The following is an 18,760-nucleotide window of genomic DNA, read 5'->3' as shown; positions in this document are numbered from 1 at the left end:
GTGCTTATTATAGACCTAGGATGAACTACAGAAGACCTGGTGATAAAAGTGTAGAGGAATATAAGAGTATTTTTTTGTACCTCCCCACAAAGGTTAAAAATGTTCAATATTTATAAATCCAATATCAGGCGATTTGAATGTCCGATTTCAACAACCTTTTGTCTTTACTAAGCCCAGAAAAAATACGAAGATGGGACCCATTGGTCCACTCCTTCGCGTACTTTCACAAAAACTGGGATACTGAAATTTTCAATCCAATATCAATATCTTATCTTTACGAAGTCTAGATTAAGTCCGAAGATGGAACCATTTGGCCCACACCTTCTGGTACTTCCCCCACAAATGGTCGACATTCTCAATATTTATAAATTAGGCGAATGGAATGCCCGATTTGAAGCAAACTTGTACCACCTACAACCTTTACTAAGCCTAGATCAAGTCCGAATATGGGACTAATTGGTCCACTCCTTCTGGTTACTCCCCCACAAAGGCTAGCATCAATGTATAGAAATTCAACAATAGAGCGAAAGGAATGCACGATTTGAATCAATCTATGTACAACCTATTATCTTTACCAAATTTATATAGAAAGTCCAAAGTGGGACCCGTCGGTCCTCTCCTACTAGTAGCTGCCCCACAAAGGAACAATATTTTACCCTACACAACTATGTTGTCAGGGTATTATAGCTTTGTGCAGCCCCAAGATTTTGTAACGCCGCGAAATATTGGTCCTAGACTCACCTTTAAGTATACCGATCGTCATATTTCGACAAGCTGAGTCGATCTAGACATGTGTGTCCGTCCGTTATTATTTGTAAACACGATACAGGCCACAGTTATGGACCTATCTTCACGAAATTTTGCATGTAGGATGGGTTCTGGCCAATGAAGATCTGGTAAAGATCATTTTATATTTAGGGGATGAAGTGGACCAAATACTTAATGTTTGTCCGATTTTCTGGTCGCTCCAGAGGCCGCAATTATGGCCCCAACATCGCCAATTTTGAGAAGGGAATCGAGCCACAGCATAAGCATGCCCGGTTTTGATAAAGATCGGTCAATATTTAGCTGTTCAAATGGACCCAGACTTTTGTGTGAAAAATTACAAAATTTTTATTCTATAGCGTATATGTTTACCACCGAAGGACATAGACCCGAGATGTTGATAGTATATCCAAGAGGAGTGGTTGATCTTTAAATTGATACCAATTTTATTGTCCGAGTACATAGGATGTTGGAGTTACACTTAAATATTTACATTATTTAGTAACCCATTACCACACTAAAAGGCGGAAATAAAGCGCTGATCGCTTGGAAATTTTCCACGAGGATCCAGGTATTTTCAACGACAACGCCTATAATTTCGATGATGATCAGATAATAATATTGGGATGAAATTGAACGAAAACTTTCTTTTTTTGGTTTTTTTCCGAATCGATCTAGAGGCCACAGTTGAAAGCCGAACATCACAACACAACAAACGGTAAAGGGAATCAGGACAAGTAATTAGAAGTTCTGTACTGAATATTATTGATATTTGTTGACCTCTAGTCGGTCAAGAGGGTGCAAATATTGCGAAACATGCTCAGAATATAGAACCGCAGAAAGTTAAATTTTTGTGGTATTTGTATAGGGTATCATAGCCTGTCCGACTATACTGCTCCGCTCACTGATTTATAAACTAGTAAATTTCATTTGAAGCAAATTTTAATGACGCATTTGATCAACATTAACTCCTAAATAAAACCTGTGTGTGTTAAACATTCGTTTATTAAATTTTTCTTGGAAATTTATCTAACCCTGCTTTTCGCATTTTTTTTGTAGCAAAGTAGCTTGCTGCGGAGGATAATGAAAGAATAAATCGTATATTTACTAACTATTTACATATATCTACATGTGAAGGTCATCTGTAAAATACTACTCTAAATGTGATTATTTATTTAATTTATATTTTCATAATTGTATACATGTTTCCTTTTATATAATATAAATACTAATATTGTATATATTTGGGCAAGTATATATCGTCATCGATTTTGCAATCCAGCAAATTATTAAACAAAATTTGGACAAACTATGATCATTAGACCCACATTATTGAAGGTAACAAGTTGAAAATGTTAAATCTGACAACTAAATTTCTCATTGAATATCAAAATGTTGGTCCAAACTTTTTGTAACCGTTACCATGGTGGGCATTCGTAATATCTAAAATCGTCCGGAAGTCTAATATGGAACCCAATATGTAAACATTAACCAATATTGATATAACTCTGCAAATAACTTCTTTATAAATAAAAATCCTGATAACAGTGTTCAGTTGGAAAGTGCTTCAAATTATCTAAAATTGGGCGGCAACCGTATTTCCAAATATGTACCTATATTGAAAAGGATCTGAGCCATATCGCTTGACAATGAAGCTACAGACTGAAAACCAGTTTTTTGCTATCCAATTATGCGGGATGCTCAATTATAGCCACATCGGTTGGAGAATTTGATAAAACAAATATAGAAATTTGTATACCCTTTACCACACTGTGGTACAGGGTATTATGGCTTTGTACATATGTCTGTAACAGGCAAAAGGAAACGAGAAGTCGATGTATGCATGTCCGTCCGTCTGTCTGTCCATTTTAAATTGTGAACAAAGTACAGGTCGCATGGTCGACATGGTTCCTTTGCATAGAATCACTTTCTCAGTCGATTTATGCATGACCGTCTGTCTGTCGGTCCATGTTAAATTGTGAACAAAGTACAGGTCGCATTTATTATTCGAATTGGATGAAATATGGCACAGCTCATTCATTAGGCCCTAGGTTGAACCCTATTGAAATAGGGAAAAATCGGTTCAGATATAGATAGAGCTCCCATATATATTTTCGTCCGATTTAAGGTAAATTGTGCACCAAAGTCCCTAAACAGCTTTCGTTTTTAACGAAATTTGGCACAGCGTACTAAATTAAGCTTACAATGATGTGTGCTAAGTTTCGTGAAAATCGGTTCAGATTTAGATATAGCTCCCATATATATTTTCGTCCGATTTAAGGTAAATCGTCCACCAAAGTATCTAAATATCTTTCGATTTACACGAAATTCGGCATAGTGTACTGAATTAAGTCTAGAACGATGTATGTACAATTTCTTTAAAATCGGTTCAGATTTAGATATAGCTCCCATATATATTTTCGACCGATTTTATGTAAATGGTGCACCAAAGTCCCTAAATATCATTCGATTTGCACGAAATTCGGTATAGTGTACTGAATTAAGTCTAGAACAATGTGTGTACAATTTCTTTAAAATCGGTTCAGATTTAAATATAGCTCCCATATACATTTTCATCCGATTTTATGTAAATGAGGTGCCAAAGTCCCTATATATCATTCGATTTGCACGAAATTTGGCATAGTGTACTGAATGAAGTCTAGAACGATGTGTGTTCAATGTCTTTAAAATCGGTTCACATTTAGATATAGCTCCCATATATATTTTCGTCCGATTTAAGGTAAATGGTGCACCAAAGTCCCTATATATCCTTCGATTTGCACGAAATTTGGGATAGCGTACTGTTTCAGGTCTACAATGATGTGTGTTAAGTTTCCTGAATTTAGATATAGCCCCTATATATATTTTCGTCCGATTTAAGGTAAATCGTCCACCAAGGTCCCCAAATATCTTTCGATTTGCACGAAATTCGACATAGTGTATTGAATTAAGTCTAGAACGGTGTGTGTACAATTTCTTTAAAATCGGTTCAGATTTAGATATAGCTCCCATATATATTTTCGACCGATTTTATGTAAATGGTGCACCAAAGTCCCTATATATCATTTGATTTGCACGAAATTTGGTATAGCGTACTGCTTAAGGTCTACAATGATGTGTGTTAAGTTTCCTGAAAATCGGTTCAGATTTAGATATAGCTCCCATATATATTTTCGACCGATTTTATGTAAATGAGGTGCCAAAGTCCCTATATAAATTTCGATTTCCACGAAATTTGGTATGTTGTACTGAATTGAGTCCAGGATGATGTGTGTTAGGTTTCCTGAAAATCGGTTCAGATTTAGATATAGCTCCCATATATATTTTCGTCCGATTTAATGAAAATGGTGTATTAAAGTCCTTATATATTTATCGATTTTCACGAAATTTGGCAATACGTACTGAATTAGGTCTACAATGACGTGTGTTAAATTTTGTTGAAAATGGGTTCAGATTTAGATATAGCTCACATATATAGTTTGGTCCGATTTAATGTATATGGTCCCTATATATCTTTCGATTTGCACGAAATTTGGCATAGCGCACTAAATTAAGTCTAAAATGATGAGTGTTAAGTTTCCTAAAAACCGGTTCAGATTTAGATATAGCTCCCATATATAGTTTCGTCCGATTAAATGCAAATCCTTCGATTTGCACGAATTTTGGCATAGCGGACTGAATTGAGTTTAGAATGGTGTGTCTTAAGTTTCGGGAAATTCGGTTCGGATTTAAATATAGCTCTCATAATAGCACCAAATAATAGCCGTTTCTCCGATCGAGATATATTGTGAACAGCACACTATGCTGCAGCATACGAAGTGATTGCTCATATACGTTCAGATGTACAATTGTGCACGATTTCATACAAATGGTACACCAAAGAACCCAAGTCCGTTCGATTAACATATGTTTCAGAATTTTATGTGTATAGGTTGTTTTAAATTAGTTAAAATATCTATGTCTTAAGTTTCGGGAAATTCGGTTCGGATTTAAATATAGCTCTCATAATAGCACCAAATAATAGCCGTTTCTCTGATCGAGATATATTGTGAACTACACACTATGCTGCAGCATACGAAGTGATTGCTCATATACGTTCAGATGTACAATTGTGCACGATTTCATACAAATGGTACACCAAAGAACCCAAGTCCGTTCGATTAACATATGTTTCAGAATTTTATGTGTATAGGTTGTTTTAAATTAGTTCAAATATCTATGTAGTCGACACATTTAATTTCGTCATTTCTTCAGGATATGAGCATCTCTTGTATTTACCCAAAGTGGTGAAGGGTATCATATAGCAGAAAGGACTCTGATTAGGTGAACGTACACTTTTTGGACTATCAGAAGGGATTGAAAGAGGACGAGCTGAAGAACGGGGTCCTCATAGACAAGCTGTAGAAGGGATTATTTACAGATGCGGTGAAGAAGGATTCTTCATAAACGAGCTGAAGAAAAGATTCTTCATAGACGAGATTAGGCAGAGAGTCTTCACAGATGCTCAGAAGAAGGGATTTTTCAGAGGCAAGCTAATTAATGGAATCTTCAGAGACAACCTGAATATGGGAGTCTGCACGGACGGGTTAAAGAAGGCATTCTTCATCCATGATCTGAAAACAAAATTCATAGAAGAGCTGAAGAAACAGCATATTGTACATATGAGCATCTCTTGTATTTACCCAAAGTGGTGAAGTGTATCATATAGTCGGCCCCGTCCGACTTTACTACTTTCCTTACTGGTTTTAAAATTAGATTTCTCTTGTTATGCATTATATTTGATTGAAATGTTAAGCAAATGATTTTCAAAACTAGAATTTCGATATCCCATAATAAGTACATCCTCACCGTCGTATTTGCTTCGATATTCAAAAAAAAAACCTATGTGTTTAGCTCTAATGATCATATTCTGTTTTTTTATTTTTCATTTCATACACTTGTTTACTTTTACAATTAAAATTTAATATATTTACAAATGTTAGAAGAGATTAGTTATTAATATTAATTAAAAATTAGCTTTACATAAAAAAAGTAGAATGAAAAAAATATTTACACTGCAATTTATATTACGGACTATTGATGTTTAGTAAAAAAGCAATTATTATTTGTTACAAAAAAGTTCGTTTTCAATGCATACCCAAATGTATTCGTCATTCGTTTCGCTTTTGTGTCATTGCATCGCATTCATATTTACAGACAGACACACATACACAAATGCGAGTAAATAAACATTTTGCAATTAGGCAAAATATTTTTGCAATTATTCAAGTCAAGTGTTAAAATGTGAAATGTATTCTCTGAAATTAATCGAAAAACCCCTTTTTTAGCATGATTCCAGGCAACACCATTACCATGCTACACCCCCCATCACTCACTCACACACACACACACACCCATTGACTATGTGACCCATCAGCAATGCCATATTTCGATTAGTGGCACCGGAGACTGGTATAGGGCATGCATTTCTAAATTGAACATTTGAGGTGAGGTAATGAAATGTGGCATTTGCTGATTGCATCGTCGATGTCAGCGTGTGTGTGTGTGCGGTGTGTTGTGATCAGGCTTGTTGTAGTAATGGTGCCATATTGTCGGAATTACCTTACGGGTACATACTACATATGTATTTATGAAGAGGTATGAACTATAATTGAGCGATATATCGATATGTTCGCCACATCGCCACGTTCACATAACAATTGCCAACAGGGAATCGCAGACAATTTGCTACGCAATTCGTGGTATACAAAAATTGATGAAGATGTTCAAGGTAATTTACAAATGCTGGCACAGTGGTTAAATGTGGAAATTGGATTTTTTTCGGGAATTTTTAAATTCGATTTCAATTCACTTTGATTACAATTCCTGATTCAGTCCACAGTGGCGTATGCGTAATGGCGATATGTATTCGTATGGGTGGGTTAGATGAGCTGCCGAAATATGTTTAGACTAGTAAAAGGGAGTATTTTCAGGCGAGATGAGCAGAAGCATATTTATACGTGTTTAATGGACTACCTGGAGTCAATCTCTTTAGAATAACATCAAAATATATTTTTATTAGATCAGTAAAATATAGCCTTAAAAGTCAAAAGGATTATTCTTAGACGAAATGAAGTCTATATAAATGAGATTTTTTTAGACGAGCAGAAGTCCGGTGTGTCGTGAAGACGTTCAGAACGATGTTTTATTGGAATTGTGCAGAAGAGATTTCTTATAGAAGAGATGAAGCTAGTCTTTATAGACGAGCAGAAAGGACACTGATTAGAAGAGGTGAACGTACACTTTTTGGACTATCAGAAGGGATTGAAAGAGGACTAGCTGAATAACGGAGTCCTTATAGACGAGCAGGAGAAGAGATTATTTACAGATGCGGTGAATAAGGCTTCTTCATAAATGAGCTGAAGAAAATATTCTTCATGGACGAGCTTAAGCAGTGAGTCTTCACAGATGCTCAGAAGAAGGATTTTTCAGAGACAAGCTAATTAATGGAATCTTCAGAGACAACCTGAATAAGGGAGCCTGCACGAACGCGTTAAAGAAGGCATTTTTCATCGATGGTCTGAAAAAAAATTCTTCATAGAAGAGCTGATGAACAATTTCCATAGACGAGCTGAAGAAGGATCAGAGCTGAAGAATAAAGAATTCATAGAAGAGCTGATGAACAATTTCCATAGACGAGCTGAAGGCTGGGAAGAAGGATCAGAAGCATTTCTTAATAGATGAGCTTCATAGACGAGCTGAAGAACGGAGTCTTCATAGACGGTTTGAAGAAGGGAGACTTCGTATATGAGCTTCAGAGGGATTTCTTCATACATAATATGGAGAAGGGAGTGTTCATCGATGATCTGAAGAAAAAAAACTTCTTAGAAGAACTGAAGAATAAGGAATTCATAGAAGAGCTGATGAAAAATTTCCATAGACGGGCTGAAGGCTGGGAAGAAGGATCAGAAGCATTCCTTCATAGATGAGCTTCAGAAGGTATTTTTCATAGACGAGCTGAAAAACGGAGTCTTCATAGACGGGTTGAAGAAGGGAGACTTCGTATATAAGCTTCAGAGGGATTTCTTCATACATAATTTGGAGAAGGGAGTCTTCATAGACTAGCTGAAGGCAGGGTGTTTTTGTAAACAAACTGAAGGTAATGACTCTTGACAGACGAGCTGAAGAAGGCAGTCTTCATAGACTGGCTGAAGGTAGGGAGTATTCATAGACGAGCTGAAGGTAGGGAATATTCATAGACAGCTGATCATAGACGAGCTGAAGGCAGGGTGTTTTTGTAGGGAATATTCATAGACAGCTGATGCCAGGGGGGTCTTCGTGGAGAAGGGATTCTTCATAGACGAGCTGAAGGCAGTGTATTTTTGTAGACAAGCTGAAGGCAATGACTCTTGACAGACGAGACGAGGGAGTATTCATAGACGAGCTGAAGGTATGGAATATTCATAGACAGCTGATGCCAGGTGGTCTTCGTGGAGAATGGAGTCTTCATAGACGAGCTGAAGGCAGGATGTTTTTGTAGACAAGCTGAAGGCAATGACTCTTGACAGACGAGCTGAAGAAGGCAGTCTTCATAGACTGGCTGAAGGTAGGGAATATTCATAGACAGCTGATGCCAGGGGGTCTTCGTGGAGAAGGGAGTCTTCTTAGACGGGTTGAAGGCTGGGTGTTTTTGTAGACAAGCTGAAGGCAATGAATCTTGACAGACTGATCTTCATAGACTGGCTGAGGTAGGGAATATGAAGGTAGGGAATATTCATAGACAGCTGATGCCAGGGGGTCTTCGTGGACGAGCTGAATAAGTGGATATTTCAGACGATCTGAATAAGAACGTCTTCATAAACGAACTGAAGAATAGATTGTTGATTGAAGGCAAGCAGTGTCTATAGAGTGGTATTTATAGGAGTGGTCTTTATAGATGACCTGTAGTCTTTATAGAAGAGCTGAAGGTCATGAAGTCATCATAGACAATATACGTTGGCCTTCATAGACGAGTTGAAGGCCAGGGGCTTCCAGAGGTCAAAAATTAGTAGTCTCCTTTAGACGAACTGATGGCAGAAGATCTATATAAACTACTTTTTATAAACGGACTGACTGGAGCTGAAACGATATAAAGATGGATTCCTTATTGACGAACTGTACATTTTATAGAGACGAAGAAGGTCAAGAAATTGTTAGACGAACTGATGGCAGAGGATCTATATAGACTACTTCTTATAAACGGACTTACTGGAGCTGAAACTAGATAATGATGGAGTCCTTATAGACGAAGTGTAGATTTTATAAAGGCGATGAAGGTTAAGAAGTTGTTATGGACGAGCAATTAGTCTTCATACTCGAGCTTATGGTATGGAGTATTTATATAGGCGATCAGAAGACAGATAACGTATTCATAAAAGAACACTTATTTATTATAGACGAACTGTAGGTCAGCACTATTGAGGTACTGGAGTTGTAGATGTTCTTTGGGCGAGCAGTAAGTCTGTATGGCGAGAGAACGACCTTAGTAGAACCTCTGTGGATAAATCGAAGAGACCCATTACCGACGAACATCTTTTCATCTGTTCGTTCGATTTTCCCTTAAATATCTTCAAAGCTTTATTTATTTTCTTTTTTTAACCACTGTGCCTTGTTATATTACCCCATTTTTAAATGTCTGGGAGCAGGCTTACAAATTTGCGGTTTACTACAACTACAGCTACAACTACAACATTTCACTACACTTTTAGACTGATTGCTTTATGGAAATTTGTGGTTAGTTCATTTGAAGGAGCGTCTTTGCTAGGAGGGTGGCTAGTAACAGCTTGGTGTCGGCACCAAGTGGTTATGGAAATGTGCAAAAAATATATGTGGATGACAAGTATGTGCGTGTGTAGGTGAAGGCAGTGAATTTCGATTGCATCTAACGTAACGTGATCTTTGCAGTGTTTTTGTGTTAGCAAAGCGGGATAGTGTAGAGATAATTTAACACACAACTAGTGCCTGAGCATGCATGCAGCTTTGATGTTAGAGGATGTTGTTGTCTATGTTTTTTAGTCTATTTCTTTAATTTTTTTTGTTTTGTGCTCTAGATGTATATGTAGTTGTGGACTGGTTTATATGTATGTTGTTTGGTTGGTTTTGGGCTTACCTGCATTGAACCAGATATAGATACACGCTCGCTTAGTATCTCATGCAAATGCCGAGTTCCCATTGTGTTTCGTAGAGTAGTCTGTGCCAATAATCGTGTCGAGTGGTGAGCATTCTCCACGTTCGCTATAGAAACTGTCGCATTCGAAACGCGATAGTAAACCACTGCATCCACCGAGACCGTCACACTATCCTTAGTCAAAACCTACAACATTTGCAGTGGAGTAACAACGGATTTGTTTTTTGGCGAGGGGCATTGGCGGTGGGGTCGTTCGTTGTTTTGGGGGGAAAAAAGAAGAATGTTGGGGAAATATTTTGTTGTGTTTATTTGGTTAGTTGCCACTTTCAGTATGTACGTCGAACGAGTATGTATGTCTACATATATTCATAAAGATAGTTTCTCGTTTTCTTTTGCATTTTTATGCACAACTCTACAACGGAACTCCTTGTTTGGTATATATGTATGTGTTTCTTGTTTAAGCAAGGTAGTTCGTCGTCGTTGTTGTAGTTGGTGCATACATAAACATACATACACAGACTCACACACATACATACAGAAAAAATCTCAACAACCAAAAGATGTTGATGAACAAAACACAAAAGGAAAAAAATAAGAAAAACTAAAACAAATAATAACACATACGAAAAATATAGTTTTGTACATTTCTTTGTTGTTGTTGTTGTCGTTTACATTGAGTTGCAGTTAAAAGTTTCGTTTTGTAAATTGTCCAGGTCCCTGTGATCGGTCGGTTCACATCATTGTTTGCATGGGAATTTATTTACCATTCGTTGTTTTCCAGAAACACCCTTTGGCTTTTTTGTTTGGTTTGCTAGGTTTCACTGGAAAAATGCATTCCTCGACTGGAGAAAAATATGAAATTTAATTTATTTCGCCTTTGTGCGTGTGTATGGAAAATTACGAAGTACCAAAATAGAAGGACTCTGAGCTTTCCTTTGCCGAATATGGACGGCATTTAATAAACGGTTTGGTACAAAGCCTTCAAAGTAAGACTTCAAGATAATGGTTGCTACGAATGAAATATGGTTTTATTAAATCAATATGCCTTTGAAAAATAAATGGAAAGTTTATTAATTTCGAGAATTTTATTCAATATTGAAATATTTGAAATAGGGTTCTATTCGCCACTTGGAGTATTAAATAAGACATATATTTAATGTTTTCTATTTTTAGATATCCTTAGGTCCAATAGTTTACAATAGAACTTTTTACGAGAGAATGTATTTGACATATATACAAAGTAATTGAAAATTTAAATCCACTGCTAGGCTAACAAAATCCGGTACATTGTAAACGTACTATTACTTTTTCAAAAGGGTTTTTATTCTAATATAAGATCTTTTATTCTATAGAAGTCCCTTTAGATCGACCGTCTTCATAAACGAACTAATGTCCATCCCCACAGACGAGCTGACGGTAGTTTCTTTAGGTGAGCTGTGAGTATTCTCTAAAGACGAGCGGTAGGTTGTTTCAACCTTAGGCGAGTTTTTGTATCTATAGACGAGTTGGAGGGTAGCTCTATAGAGGAGCCCTGCGGGACGTCTCTATAGAGAAATAGGCGAACGAGCTTAAGACCGTGTCTATAGGCGAGTTGAAGTGTAGACTACCTAAAAGCCGATTCAGTAGACAAGCTGTAGCGCTTATAAATATAATAACAGGATATTGTCTAGAAAAATTTTAATTTTTTTGGACGAGTTGTTGGTCGTTTTTATACCCTTCACCACACTGTGGTACAGGGTATTATGTCTTTGTGCATAGATTTGTAACAAGCAAACGGAAACGAGATAGACACATGTTTCCTTTTTAGAATATGCATAGAATCACTTTTTAAGTCGATTTATGCTTGTCCATCCGTACGTCTGTCTGTCCATGTTAATTTGTAAACAAGGTACAGGTCGCATTTATAATCCGAATTGGATAAAATTTGGCATATGTCACTTATTTGGCACAAGGACGAACCCTATTGAAATTGGGAAAAATCGGTCTCTGGTAAGTTTCCCTGAACTTGGTTCAGATATATTCTACATATGTTAGGATACATATGTAGAATATACCCAAACTGGTGAAGGGTATCATATAGTCAGCCCAGTCCGACTTTATTACATTCCTTACTGGTTATAGACTAGCCGAATATTGTGTCGATATACGACATAAATGTCAGTTTTGTAAACGAGCTGAAAGTCGTCGTCTTTGTAGAAGTGCTGCAGGGCGTATCAATAGCCGAGATGGTGTGTGTCCCTATAGGCGAATAAGGTCGAATCTATATGTGAGTTGGAGGGCGTTTTTATGGACGAGTTGAAAGGGAGTATATTGGCCTGCTTCCCTTAGAAGAACGTAAGTCCCTCGAAATGTATGAAAAAATGATCCGGAATTTCTTCGAAAAAAATCATTTGTCTAGTTAAGCCCATTTCCACATTGGTGGCTACGCCAGGAAATATTTTTGCGCCAGTGGCTCAAAAACCCTCAAGGTGTGACGGTTTGGTGAGGTTTGTAGCCCGGCGGGGTCAATAGACCTTACTTTTTTGGTCGAAAATGAAGTTTTTGTCTTCGTAGAGGTGTTGCAGGGCATCTCAATAGATAAAGAGCGTGTCCCTATAGGCAAATAAGGCAAAAAATGTTTCTCGAAATTTCTTCGAAATATTTCGATGACATATTGTTGCATCAGGGGCTCAAAATCCCTAGAATTATTTTTAAGAATCCTCGCCGTCCTCAACGTGTGTGTTTATAGGCCAGCGGGGTTAATGGACCCCATTTTTTCGAAAATAAAATTTTCGTCTTTGTATAAGTGAGCTGTAGACCGTTTTTGTGATAAAGATTAAGACTATCTCTTGCTTTGCCAAAGCGTAAAGTCCTTTGAAATTTATGAAAAATTAACCGGAATATCACCGAAAAATCCATTTGACTAATGAGGCCCATTTCCATGTCGGTGGATACGTCAGGAAATATTGTTGCAACTGGATTTCAAAAAGCACAAGAACTATTGTTGAGAATCATCGCCATCATCAAGGTGTGACGATTTGGTGAGGTTTGTAGCCCAACGGGGTCAATGGTCAACCCCAACAGTTCAGCATCGTTTCAAGATCTCAAAAATAGAATTTGTGAGGCTATGAAGAACATAGGACGGCCATTTTTGATTTTTGATTTGGTTGCGTAAAATTTTATGAAGAGAATATAATCCTGCTTTCGTGATTAAGGTGCCTTATTTGTTCCTGTTACTATCCTTTTTAGCATAGGGTTTCCTCTTAGCATCTTCCCACGTATGTTTATTGTATTATAATCTTTGTCGACTTCGATTTCGTGATCCTTCAGGGTTTCGTGCAAGCGCCATTCTGTTTACGCTATGGATATATTTTTTTAATCCATTTCCATCACCAATCGATTTCCATATTTTATATTTAGGGCCTTATTGAAAACGACTAAAGGGCCTACAGAAATCTTATATTTGACAAAATACCAACATAAGGACCTTTTATAGAAGAGGTTCGAATATTAAGACTTCAAAATATCCAATGATATTTTTCTATTCTTAGAAGACTTAATTCACGTTTTCTGTTCAACAAAATTCTTTCTATTCTAATTTTTTTTATCCCACCGAATGCTTTTCTATGGAAAAGCTTTGAAATGTCTTTAATTCTTGATGGTAGTATATCATATAGAAGATATACTTATACTTATATAAAAGTGTATGTTATATATAAGATATAATTCCATTCTTCAGCAGACCTACAAAATAGTTTCTTTAGAAGATCTATAGAAGTTCTCTCATAAAGTATACAATTTACAGTAGGTTGTCATTTCCATGGGCAAACCGAATGTCTGCTATATCATTGTTTTTATATTTTATATAAGAACCGCAGAAAGTTTTTCGCTGCGAATTTATTGTCGAACATATATTTATACCCTACACAGCTATGTTGGTCCTAGACCTTTAAGTATACCGATCATATCTCGACTAGCTGAGTCCGTCCGTCCGTCTGTCCATTATAATTTGTAAACACGATACAGGCCACAGTTATGGACCAATCTTTCCGACATATTGCATGTAGAATGGGTTCTGCCCAATGAAGACCCCTATTGGGGTTTATAAAGATCGGTTAATATTTAGGGGATGAAAAGGACCAAATACTAATTTTTTGTCGGTTTTTCTGGTCGCTCCAAAGGCCGCAATTATGGCCCGAACATCGTGAATTTTTACATGGAGATGGGGATCGGGCCAAAGAATAAGCATACCTCTTTTGTTAAAGATCGGTCAATATTTAGCGGGTCAAATGAACCCTGACTTTTGTGTAAAAAATTAAAAAAATTGCATTCTATGGCGTATATATTTACTCCTAAAGGACAAAAGCCCGAGAAGTTGATTATATATCCAAGAGGAATGGTTAACTGTTAAATTCGAACCAATTATATTGTCATATGTACGGTGTGGGAGTTACACTTAAATATTTACAGGTGCTTACGTACTCAGATGTAACTTAGTAACCCATTACCACACTAGAGTGCGGAAATATTGCGTTGATCGCTGTGAAATTTTCCATGAGGTTCCAGTTTTGGTCAAGGACAACTCCTATAACTTTCGGTGATGACCAGATTAGAATTATGGGATAAAATGGACCGAAAACTTATTTGTGTGTTTTTTGGAGTGGATACTAATAATAAGCTAAACATCACAACACAACCCATGATCAGGGGAATCTGGACAATCTGGACAATTAGAAGGGCTGTACTGAATATGAATAGTAATATTCCTAAACTATGTCAGTGTAAGAAAAAGGTGCTGTTGACCTCTAATCGGGCTAGAGGGAGCAAATATCACGAAATATTTCCCAAGCTCGGAATAAATATCCGCAGGAAGTTAGAGTTCCAAGGTAGTTGTGTAGGGTATCATATGGTCGGCCCCGTCCGACTATACTGTTCCGCTCACTGGTTTCAAAATCGCTTTTATCGGACATCAGTAGAAGTGCTCTATACAAAACTTTATTTTTATGAAGGCTTGTAGAAGAAATGTTTCTCCAAGTATTTTTTCTTTATTAAAGAATTTCTGTAACATCTATTAATTATTGGTCTTTATATACCACATTGATCTCCTGGAAATATTGTATCATTTTCTATTTTGATTAAATGGTTAGCACATTCTAATTTTTATTATTTTCTTCATATTATGTTAATAACAATACATTATATCTGTAATATATAACTAATATTGTTATTCCCATTTACGACTAGAGAAGAGAAAAGAAAAGAGAGAGTGTGTGCGTGAAAAATGATGTGTGAACATTTAGGAAATTGCCTTTTTTCCTTAATAGCTGTTCGTCGGCTCAATGACTTTATGAGGCTTATGAATGAATAAAGAACTTATGAAATTACAGAGGATTAGTGACGTGGAAGGGGGTCTATTATTTTTTTATATACATTTCATGGATGACATATTTACATAATATCATAACCATTGCTAATATTAACACCAATGCATGAACACACAAGCACACACATATGTCGTGCGTGTGTGTGCCGCTCATTTTCAGGAAATTTCCCAGCATTTATGTTTGTTGGTGTCACAGTCATTGTTGTTGTTTTCATTGTCGTCACAGTCTTTATATTTAGTATGTTTGTAGTTGTTGTTAAGCGTTTTTTGTTTTAGTGAACACATTTCGTTTCTTAAGATGCCTTTTATCCAACTACTTAAGACTCTGGCGGGAGTTTCTTTACCCTGTTGAGAATTTATTGTTTATACGTTTATACGTCTTTTTTTATTTTTGGTTTGGTGCTTGGTTTTTGTTTTTTATTTTTTTTTGGGTTTTTGGAATTTTTTTTGGGTGATTTCGGCCAACTGCGCTATAGCGATACGTGGAGGTTAAAAACTCAAGTGTTTACCAAGTTATAGTGCCATTGGTTGGTGTGGTTTATCTTGGCTGTTTCGCATGTAAGCCACAAAATAAGTTGTGAGCTTCTTTTCGGAAGCTTACTACACTACACAGCTAGAATAGAAAATGTTGTTGTGCGATATGGTAGCGTGTTAAATGTCATATCCTTAAGGATATTTTCTTTGGTTTTTTTCTATACGTTTTATTTTTTGTTTGTTCGTTTGGTGCTTGTTTGTGTCAACAACATAACACAACAGTTTTTCCTAAGGGAGTGACATCGCCCATGTGTTCTCCGCACATAGTTGGGTGTTAGGCCAATGATGCTGTAAGTGGTGTTTACTAAAATCCATTGAAATTGAATATTCTTAAACTAAGACACCGTACACAGTACACACATCAAAGAGAATTTGTGAGGGTTTTTGTTTTTTGTTTGGTGAAATTATTTATACTTGGCCTATAGCTAGTTTTTGTAGGGTGCTGAACGATTTCTGATTCTAGCTAGAACATAGAAATATGTATATAGATATTTACTAATATGCTTTAAGATTTTTATACCCTACACAAGTATGTTGTCAGGGTATTATGGCTTTCTGCAGCCCCAAGAGTTTGTAACGCCGCGAAATATTGGTCCTAGACTCACCTTTTAGTATACCGATCGTCATATCTCGACTAGCTGAGTCGATCTAGACATGTGTGTCCGTCCGTCCGTCTGTAAATTATAATTTGTAAACACGATACAGGCCACAATTATGGACCATTATTTACGAAATTTTGCATGTAGGATGGGTTCTGGCCAATGAAGACCCCTATTGTTTTTGGTAAAGATCGGTTAATATTTTGGGGATGAAATGGACCATATACTTAATTTTTTGTCGGTTTTTCTGGTCGCTTCATAGGCCGAAATATTGTCCCGAACATCGTGAAATTTTGCATGGAGAAGGGGATCGGTCCAAAGAATAAGCATGGCTATTTTGATAAAGATTGGTCAATATTAAGCGGGTCAAATGGACCTTGACTTTTGTGTGAAAAATGACAAAATTTGTATTATAAAAAATTATATTTACCCCTGAAGAAAAAAGATCCGAGAAGTTTATAGCATATCCAAGAGGAGTGGTTGACCTTTAAATTGATACCAATTATTTTGTCGTATGTACTCAGATGTAGGAATTACACTTAAATATTTACAAGTGCTTACGTATTCAGATATTATATAGTAAACCATTGCTACAATGAAAGGCGGAAATATTGGGCTGATCTCTTTGAAATTTTCCATGAGGTTCCAGTTATGGTCAAGGACAACGCTTATAAATTTAGGTGATGATCAGATAATAATTTTGGGATGAAGTGGGCCGAAAATTTATTTTTTGTGTTTTTTTTTCGAGTCGATCTATAGGCCACAATTGAAAGCCAAAGATCACAACACAACCCACGGTGAAGGGCCAAGTAATTAGAAGGGCTGTTCTGAATATTAGTAATATTCGGTGCTGTTGACCTCTAATCGGACAAGAGGGTTGAACTATCACGAAATATTGTCCACGCTCGGAAAAAATATCCGCAGAAAGTTAGAGTTCCGTGGTAGTTGTATAGGGTATCGTATGGTCGGCCCCGTCCGACTATACTGCTGTACAGAATTTATTGTTTATACTGCTCCGCTCACTGTTTTTTTTATTGTTATTCTAAAATCTGCTCGTAAATGGAGTCCTAAACTGGTGAAATTATTGGAATAATATATGATAACAAGATCAGATTTAAAGATTATAGACGAGATAATAATCTGGCAAGGTCTCTGTTGACGAAAATAACGCAAGAACGCCTCTATGAATTATCTCAATGCTAGATGGTCTCTACAGCCGATCTGAATTCTGAGAGTTTTTACTGGCAATTTGAAAGTCAGGGAGTTTTTATTGTCAATATCGTGACCAGTTAGTATATATTGTGGAGATGTGGACTCTATGTGGGCAAGAACTGATTTTCAGGGTATCTTTATAGATGCGCTGTAAGGTATTTTTATTAAGGAACTTAAGGTCTAGGGCCTTCATATTCGAAAAAGAGCTAAAGAACAAGGGAAAAGTCGGAAATTTTTCCACAAATGAAAATATGAAATCCTTTATAGACTAATAGAAGCCCATCTAGTCTTTATAGCTGAAGATCAAGACGTGGCTTATGGATGTGCTGAACTTCAGTGACTGTTTTCACGATAGATGAATGTCATTGAATTTTGATGAGTAAGCTATCACAGACAAGCTGAAATGTAGACGGTTCACGGAAGAGTCAAAGGGAATATTTCTGGACCAGCTTAAGGGAGTTTGCCTAGACGAGCGGAACGGTGTTTTAGAAAAACAGATTGGTGTCTCACAGACGATCTGAAGGGAGTATGTATAGACAAACTGAAAGGACTCCCTGTATCTGTAGGATACAGATAATCGTTATAAACGAAATGAAGGGCGTCTTTATAATTGAACTAAATGTAGTCTTTGCAGTTAGGTTCACTTACAAAGGGAAACTTTATAGACGAGTCGACGTAATGAGTCTGTATAGGTGAAAGACAAATAATGTTCAGATCCTTCAGAGACCAGTTAAATGTCAACAGTATTTGTAATCGAGCTAGGGAACAATGGTCAGAGAGCCTTTTCAGAACAATGGAAGGCTAGCTAGATTTCATACACTCGCTGAAAGTCAGATGGTATTCATAAATAAATTGGAAATAACAAAATCTTTCATAGAGATGCTATGGACACACTTAAGACCAGACAGGTCGGAGAAAGCCAGAGAGTCTTTATTGTCATAGTACACTAACCCATGGACCCAGGAATCTTTAAAGAAAACCTGAAGTCCAGATGGTATTTTAGAGGCCACTTGAAGGTCAGCAATCTTTATAGACGAGCTGAACGCGACTGAGTCTTTCAAGAGAGGTAGGATATATTTCATAGATTAATATTAAACAGGAATATTCTACACAACAGTCAGAGGGGTTTTATAACCATCACTT

At 36.7% G+C, this 18,760-nt stretch overlaps 1 protein-coding gene across 1 annotated transcript in view; it reads right to left on the bottom strand.

The window, feature by feature from the left end:
* The window catches only part of LOC133322860 (band 7 protein AGAP004871), a 60,553-nt gene that overhangs the window by 7,445 nt on the left and 34,348 nt on the right, over positions 1-18,760 (bottom strand). The window contains exon 5 of the mRNA XM_061531814.1: positions 9,893-10,096. Within this exon, the coding sequence (XP_061387798.1) occupies positions 9,893-10,096 (204 nt within the window). The remainder of the gene's footprint in view (positions 1-9,892; positions 10,097-18,760) is intronic.

This window comes from Musca vetustissima, unplaced genomic scaffold (assembly GCF_032173495.1).
Source record: "Musca vetustissima isolate MV318-11 ecotype Yass unplaced genomic scaffold, APGP_CSIRO_Mvet_v1 utg65288, whole genome shotgun sequence".
Taxonomy (NCBI): Eukaryota; Metazoa; Arthropoda; class Insecta; order Diptera; family Muscidae; genus Musca; species Musca vetustissima.
This window is presented reverse-complemented; position numbering and strand designations above follow the sequence as displayed.